General features: G+C 36.1%; 2 protein-coding genes across 2 annotated transcripts; one reads left to right on the top strand and one right to left on the bottom strand.

Moving 5' to 3' along the window:
• The first annotated feature begins 4,066 nt into the window (after positions 1–4,066).
• LOC120635752 lies at positions 4,067–7,111 on the top strand. Its single transcript, XM_039906893.1, has 2 exons — positions 4,067–4,494; positions 5,780–7,111. The coding sequence occupies exons 1-2, from the start codon at positions 4,251–4,253 to the stop codon at positions 6,481–6,483; spliced, it is 948 nt and encodes a 315-aa protein (XP_039762827.1). The 5' UTR covers positions 4,067–4,250; the 3' UTR covers positions 6,484–7,111.
• Positions 4,490–6,961, bottom strand: LOC120635751 (protein ALP1-like). The gene is made up of 2 exons (XM_039906892.1): positions 6,624–6,961; positions 4,490–5,539 (listed from the first exon to the last, which is right to left on the bottom strand). The coding sequence occupies exons 1-2, from the start codon at positions 6,932–6,934 to the stop codon at positions 4,642–4,644; spliced, it is 1,209 nt and encodes a 402-aa protein (XP_039762826.1). The 5' UTR covers positions 6,935–6,961; the 3' UTR covers positions 4,490–4,641.
• Positions 7,112–7,605: the final 494 nt, after the last annotated feature.

Genomic DNA, 7,605 nt, shown 5'->3' on the forward strand with positions numbered 1-7,605 from the left:
GTTATTTTTTTTAATTTAATCTTATTTTTGAACGAGACGATCGGTTGTCATTCTCCGATTGGTTAACGCCGGTTAAACCAATCAAATTGCTTGGATCCTACCTGGACGGTTATGAGTTTTGGCGGGAGTTTGGGGTTTGTTCTTCTTGGCGGGTTGGATCGTTCTTTAGAGAGTTATGAAGTGAATTGCACTTTTCATTAGTTTCACCGATCAATCTCCTTCGTGCCTTCTTCATCTATAAGACATTGGCGAAGTACCTTGTGCCCAGTTGGCACAGACAAAAGCCATAAACAAGAATTGAATTGAATTGAATTGAAGTGAATTGCGAGGTTGTAAAACGATAAGTTCATGTTCATGTTCATGTCATAGTTTATAAAGTAAATTAATAAAGTGATATTTGTATAGTATGTTTATTTGCATATTTTCGTGGCCTCATCGCTATCCTACTACAGTTCTAATACTTAGCACAATTTTATTGAAAAAGTGTGTTAACTTTATTTCAGGTTTCAACAAGGTATATTCCCTGAAAGACTGAAGAATATGTCCGTTATAAAGCCATTTTTAAAAAAGGTTAATAAGGATGAAATTGTAAATTGTCTATAAATTACAATTGCTCTAAACCCAGTATTATCAAAGAATTTTGAAAAGGTTATATTCAAAAGAATGTATGATTATGCTAAATGTTTAATATTTTAACTGTTACACAACATGGATTTAGAAAGAATAGGTCTTTGATATCACACTATCAGCTTATTTTTGTTTCCCCCTATAATATTTTTATGTTATTACTAAGACAAAGTTTACGATAAGTAAAACCAATTCCACGGAAATAGTGCGCCCCGGGGCTTCTAAATGGCGGGTTATCTCACCACATACTCCTCTTAAAACTATATAGCGAGATGGCCAGTGTTGTCAAAAACAATCGTGTCCAGAAAGTGACGGAGTTAAGTAGTTAGCAGACATCAGCAGCTCATTTACTGATCAAAAAGTGCCATGTTGTTCGCTAAACTTTCTGCCATTTTATATGTTTTCCTCATCATCGGCGCACCATGTGAGTAAAAAATAATGTTATAAAATAAATTTCCTCAACGTAAACACCATGGGTTCCCTTAGTACACTTTTTTAAGTAATAAGCGAGAAAAATTATTGGCTCGCAATTACAGAAAAAAAACACAAGATATACGGCCAAATTAAATTTCTCCATCCGAGCAATACTCATAGTATGAACATAGTAAGACTTTTAATTTGCGCAACCTACTTACGTTTTTTTTTAATAATAGCTATTATACACTTTAAGTGTTGTATCAGGTTTCAACGGGAACCGTACCATACTTACCTCTTAGAGGTTGTAGAATCTCACTTATATTTCTAAAACTATTTTAAGTAACTATCTTAGTTATTCATTTTTAAAAGCAAAAGTATTTAAAAACAAAAATTTTCTGTCTTATAATACGAAGACGAAACGTAAAACATGTGTTTCGATTTCTATTACAAAAATTTTGGTGCTGGTATTTTATTTTATTTATATAAACCTACATGATCATACATAATATATTTACATAATCACTAAAAACATACATGAATATATTTGAATTTATAACAAAGACAGTCTTTTGCAGACAATTTTACTAACTTTTGTTGTTTTTGGACAGTGTCTGCTGGACCTGGCGTCATGGATACCTTAGAATGGATAAACCAGCTACTACATGGCATCCGCGGATACGACATAGAAAAGCGAGCCAACAATTTTTATAAACTGGCCAACATTACTGGCTCCATCTCCTTTGGAACGCAAGTTCAACAAATAAACAATCTTGGCGGCTGGGGAGCATCTTCTGTGACCAACCAGAATGGCAACCATTATGATCTATCCAATATAAGCGGTGACGTCAGTTACGGTAAAAAATCTGTTCAGAAAAGCAATCGCTATCGGGTATAATAAAAATAAAATAAAATAAATAATCGACAAAAGATTTTATTAACAAAAAACTTTTCCTTTAATGATCAAATTAATAAACACGAAATTTAAGTAATACCATAAGCTTTTCTCAAGTTAAAAAATTTCAATATCATATAATAGGTTGGGAAAAAAGTATTTTCGCATTATAGTACTTATGAACTTGTAATAAAATGTCTTTGGCTATAGTGTTTGTATCTGGCTGGTTTTGGTATCATTAAAAGTTTAAATTTTAAAGAAGATAATTTCAAATTCAAATTAGGAAAATGTGTGATTTTTATTTATTTTTCGTATTGTGAAGACGAGTGAATCTTATTAAGAAATTCGATACATTTTAAAATTTTACTACAAAAAAGATAAAAATGCAACGAAAAGAAGCCGCGAAAAGAATTAGCGATGTTTATGGACCTAGTGCAGCGTCTGTTAGAGTAGTACAAATTTGGTTTAAGCGTTTTCAATCCGGAAATTTTGATGTCAAAAGATGCACCTCACTCTGGTCGCCCTATTTACGGATAAAATGGAAGCCATTTTTGAAAAAGTGAAACAAGATCGGCATATCAGTAGTTAAAACGTAGCTGAAGAAATCGGACTTACACACAAAACAGTTATAGTGCATTTGATAAAAACTGGGTACACAAAAAAAGATATTTGGGTACCTCACGAGCTCATTGAAAGAAACCCAATGAACCGTATACTCATTTGTGATTCTTTATTACGACGTAATGAAACCGAACCATTTTTGAAGAAGCTGATAACTGGTGATGAGAAGTGGATCATGTACGTCAAGAACGTGCGAAAAAGGTCGTCAAAGGCCGGTCAGGCTTCACAGACTGTGGTGAAATCCAGGTTAAATCGCTACAAGGTGATGCTGTGTGTGTGGAGGGATTGGAAGGGCATTATTCATTATGAGCTGTTACCACCAGGCAGGACCATCGATTCAGAACTCTACTGCGAACAACTGATGAGATTACAGTGAGACGTTGAGAGAAAGCGGCCGGAATTAATCAACAGAAGGAGTGTGGTTTTTCATCATGATAACGCTAGACCTCACACATCTTTAGCCACTCAGCAAAAATTAAGATAGTTTGGCTGGGAGGTGTTAATGCATCCGCCGTATAGTCCTGACCTTGCACCTTCAGATTTCCACCTGTTTCGGTCTCTTCAGAATTCTTTAGGCAGTGTCAGAGAGGGTAACATCACGAGAGGACGCCAAAACAACTTGTCGCGGTTTTTTGATCAGAAGCCCCATAATGTCTATTGCAATTGGATTATGTCCCTACCTACAACTGATACTCTAGTTACGTAGGTTAGTATGTAGGTTCTTGTACTCTAGTACAAGAACCTACATACTCTAGTTAAATGCAAATAACGTTTATCGAAAAATGCAAAGAAACTTATTCCCCAACCTAATATATAGATTACCGAATGAAATCTTTGAGATGTTTCTCAATAAGTTCAAAGTTTATTTAAATCGTAAGCTTACAGAAAAATCCTATTATAATGTTAAGGATTATTTAAACGATAAAAAAGCTTGGGTGTGAATTTCTCTCACTTCATTGCTTAATATTAATTTTCTGTGAGATGGTGATAACAAAAAAAAACCCGACTAAGTCTGTTGTGGGCTCTTTCCGGGCACGTTTGGAACCCACGTAGCTTTAGGTTTAAGTTGGCGAATGAAGTTATCCACATCCCCTTACAATTATGTAAACATATATGTATGAACGCTTCATAAGTGCCTGTGATAGGCCTACGTGAATAAAGAAATTTTTCATTCGAATTTATCGGTTAAAGTATGTTTAATGGCTTGAAAATCGGTATTTAGTTCGGTCTCGGTTAATTAAAAAAAAAGAAATGCTTGCGTGTACTAGTTGTACACACGTAAGAAGAGAACCTTCTTTATGGCCTTATTTTTCAAAAAATGATCTTCTATATGCAGTGGCTTGCATAGAATGTATGCACGGGGTATGCAGATGAAACAAAATGAAGATAATCTCCAATACGAGTTATAAATACTTAAGGATAGGCTTTTTATAACTTTTACAACCGTATCCTAGTGTTTAAACACACTATGTCGAAAATACGCGTCCGAAGTTCCGTGGCTGATTTTAGAGCCCTCGCCCACGGCGACTTTTTGTAGCGATGCTGTCGCGCATTTACTAAACGCACGCCAGCATCACTACTAACGCGTGTTAGTCGCATTTGCAACGCGCTACTGCATCGCGACTGTATCGATGCAAACGCGCGACCGTGTCGGACGACATCGGGGGAAGAACGGAGGGAGGGCGGTGCGTGAATGGAGAACCGAGCATCAGTGCAACACAGACAGGTCGAGAGTGCTGTTGTCCGTCACATGCGTAAAATGGAGTCGTTCGACACTGAATCATTTATTATGGCAATTCAGAACCGTCCTGTAATATGGGACTCGCGTCTTCCTGAGTATTCGAATAAGATTGCAAAAAGAAAGGCATGGGAAGAGATAAATGAAATATTTGATTCAGAATTTGGAGAAAAAACAAATAAAGAAAAGAATGCTTGTGGTAAGTTATTTAACTTTATTAAATTTTATCATTATAAATGTAGATGAGTGGTGAGAATTAATGAGATATAGATGTTCCAGAATAAGTGAATTAAGTTACGTTTACAGCCCTTTCTAGTTACTTATAGCTATTTTAGGTGAAATTATTTCAAATTTTTGAATCTTGCCACGGTACAGAACCTACACCGGTGAAATAGTCAGTATATATGTTTCGGATTGCAGTACCACTTAGTTCTGATCTTCGTCTTCCAATTAAAAGTAAATTATCACTGGCAGGTGGATCTTGGAATCCGACTATACTCAAAGTGTGATCAAACTTGTACCCATCTCGCTTACGTATAAAATTGTGCAATACGCAACACGCTTTAACAATATTCGTAGCAAAATCTACATTAACGTTTATGGGCCGGTTGAAAATTTTAAATTTGTTACTCAATATACCAAACGTACATTCAATATAACGCCTTGCGCGCGTCAAACGGTAATTATATATTCTCTTCTTTCGTGGTAAATGTTTACCAGCGTATGGTCTTTGCAAGTGTTGTGATAAAGCAAATCCTTCGTCGCCAATAAACGAAAACGGTATAGGTATTCCATTGTTAGATATAGGTCTTGGTTGAGGTAAATTATAATTTCCTTGTCGTAACTTTTTTACCCATTCGCTGCTGTCATGTATTGTTGAATCTGAGCTCTTTCCATAACATCCGACATCTATATCTATGAAATTGTAATTAGCGTCACATATTGCTAACAAAACGATGGAAAAAAAATGTTTGTAATTGTAATATTCTGAGCCGGTATGACATGGTTTTATAATTCTTATATGTTTTCCATCTATTGCTCCAATTAAGTTAGGAAAATTAGCATGTTTCATAAATCCTTCAGCGGTTTCTAAATGTAATTCTTCTGTTGGCTCTGGCATGGAGATGTCTTTTACTTTTTTCCATATTACTTCCACAGTTTCCTTTACAATCGTACGTGCAGTAGTATGTCCACATTTAAAGTCCAAATGAAGATCTGTGAAATTACATCCAGTTGCTAAGTACCTGTAAAAAAAGGAAAAAAGAAAATAAAGTAATAAAAAATACATACCTACAAATATATAAATCACGCCTGTAAACCTGTAATCCTTGTCGGGGTAGGCAATTTAAGGGTGATATTCATTTTAACTCTCCGAGTCAAGATGATCCGAGCTAAATAGGGATGCCAAGGTCGTAAGGTTCTAGCTCCATTTGCATTAATTTTTCAATTGCATAACAATAATAAATTTGTATATCTTTTTTCAGCTATTGAACTCCAGAAAAAATGGAAAAGTTTAAAAGATTGCTTTAACAGAGAACGGCTGAAAGAAAAAAATTGTCCCAGTGGGTCCGGGGCTAAACCCAGAAAACAATATGTTTACTATAAATTATTGTCATTTTTACAACCTTTGACCGAAATCAGACCACCAAGTCGACCTACAGTTACTGAGGAAAACGACTCCGAAGGCTGTTTGGAATCTTTTGTTATTCCAAAATCAAAGAAGCTTAAAACAAGTGATGGCGTTGATGATGCACAAAACAAATTATACGAAATTCTAACTGAGAAATTGAACAAAGCCACGCCCGCCATTCAACATCCAGATCAACATTTTTTACTTTCACTTTTTCCACATTTTAATTCCATAAAAGAAGAATATAAACTCGATGCGAAAGCTGAAATGATAAATTTGCTTCGCAAATATAACAATATGGCACAAACGTCTGCATACACCAGTCACTATGGATATCAGTCTGGATACCAAAGCTACGACACAACTCCTGCTCGTACAAGCAATGAAAGTAGTGTGTCGCAACTAATAAATAGCTACCACTCGGCGCCAACGCCTGCTGGTGCCAATGTCAATACTGCAGGTAGTTCATTGCAACATAATGATAATGATAATGAATATAATTACAGTAATGATGATTCTACACAAGATTCTATTATCACAAACCTATATTCGCCGTAAAGTAAAAAGTAAGAAATTAAAACCTTAATTAAGTTTAAGTATGATTAATATTGAATTATAATAATTATTTTTTTAAGTTGTGATTAAAAATGTGCAAAAACTATTAAAAGATAATTAACATAAAATTTGGTTTTTCTTACCTTAAAGTTATTGTTAGTCGTTCTTCAGCTGATATACATTGTCTCATCACTGTATTTCTGCGTGTCAACTCTGGTTTTACAATGGAAAGCAATTCACAAAACGTCGAATATGACATTCTATAACAACTTCTGAATTTGAGATCATAGGATTTTAGTATTTTAAACGTTGTTACATGATGTCCACTGAGTAATCTCTCTTTATTAAATGGGTGCATCCAATATTGACGCTGCTTTCGTTGCCTGCGCTTCGGCTGCTTACGTAAAAGCAGCACCAAAGACAACGTGACTAATGTTGCCTCAACGGAGTCCATCTTGCAACTGTAGCGATCGCAGGTATTTTTGTGCTGTTACTGAATCGCGTTTGCATCGAGACAGAAGCGCGACAGTATCGCGTTTGCTTCGCGACTGAATCTAAGACCGTGGGCGAGGGCACACAGCTAGCGACCGTTTCGCGACTGTATCGATGCGGACACGCGACAGCATCGCTACTGTATCGCTACAAAAAGTCGCCGTGGGCGATGGCCCTTACGTTCCGACGCATTCGGCTGATATGACACACGATAAGAGCTGAATTTACGCGGCAGAAATTCAGTTGTGTAACTAGGTGTGGGCAATCAGAGTCTAGAGCGTGTTATCTACACAGCATGTAAAACAAAGTGATCTTGTTAAGGTTCCGTTTTTCCTTTTGAGGTGCGAAACCAGAAAAATTGACTATTTTACAGTAATAGCAATTGCTGTGGCTTTACAAGAGGATAAATACAGAAAAGAAATGAAGAATGGTGCACCCATTGAATACTACGAGCCTCCCTACCCCCAGATCTTTGTCGACAATCGTACCGAACTTTGGTCGCGTATAACGTGTTGTTATACAAAACATTGCCGCCGAATCGGTGCCAAACTTACGCCCGACCGAAGTTCGACTGTACGCTATAACGCGACTTAATTTCGGTTTAGTGTGTCATCAGTAATAAAATATCTTGCA

The sequence above is a fragment of the Pararge aegeria genome, chromosome 27 (assembly GCF_905163445.1).
Source record: "Pararge aegeria chromosome 27, ilParAegt1.1, whole genome shotgun sequence".
Taxonomy (NCBI): Eukaryota; Metazoa; Arthropoda; class Insecta; order Lepidoptera; family Nymphalidae; genus Pararge; species Pararge aegeria.

Bases quoted from the DNA above. Each gene is read 5' to 3' on its own strand.
- LOC120635752 (XM_039906893.1), top strand. From the start codon at position 4,251: ATGGAGAACCGAGCATCAGTGCAACACAGACAGGTCGAGAGTGCTGTT. The intron at 4,495-5,779 runs GTAAGTTATTTA...ATCTTTTTTCAG, and splicing joins TAAAGAAAAGAATGCTTGTG to CTATTGAACTCCAGAAAAAA.
- LOC120635751 (XM_039906892.1), bottom strand. From the start codon at position 6,934: ATGGACTCCGTTGAGGCAACATTAGTCACGTTGTCTTTGGTGCTGCTT. The intron at 5,540-6,623 runs GTAAGAAAAACC...CTTTTTTTACAG, and splicing joins CGACTAACAATAACTTTAAG to GTACTTAGCAACTGGATGTA.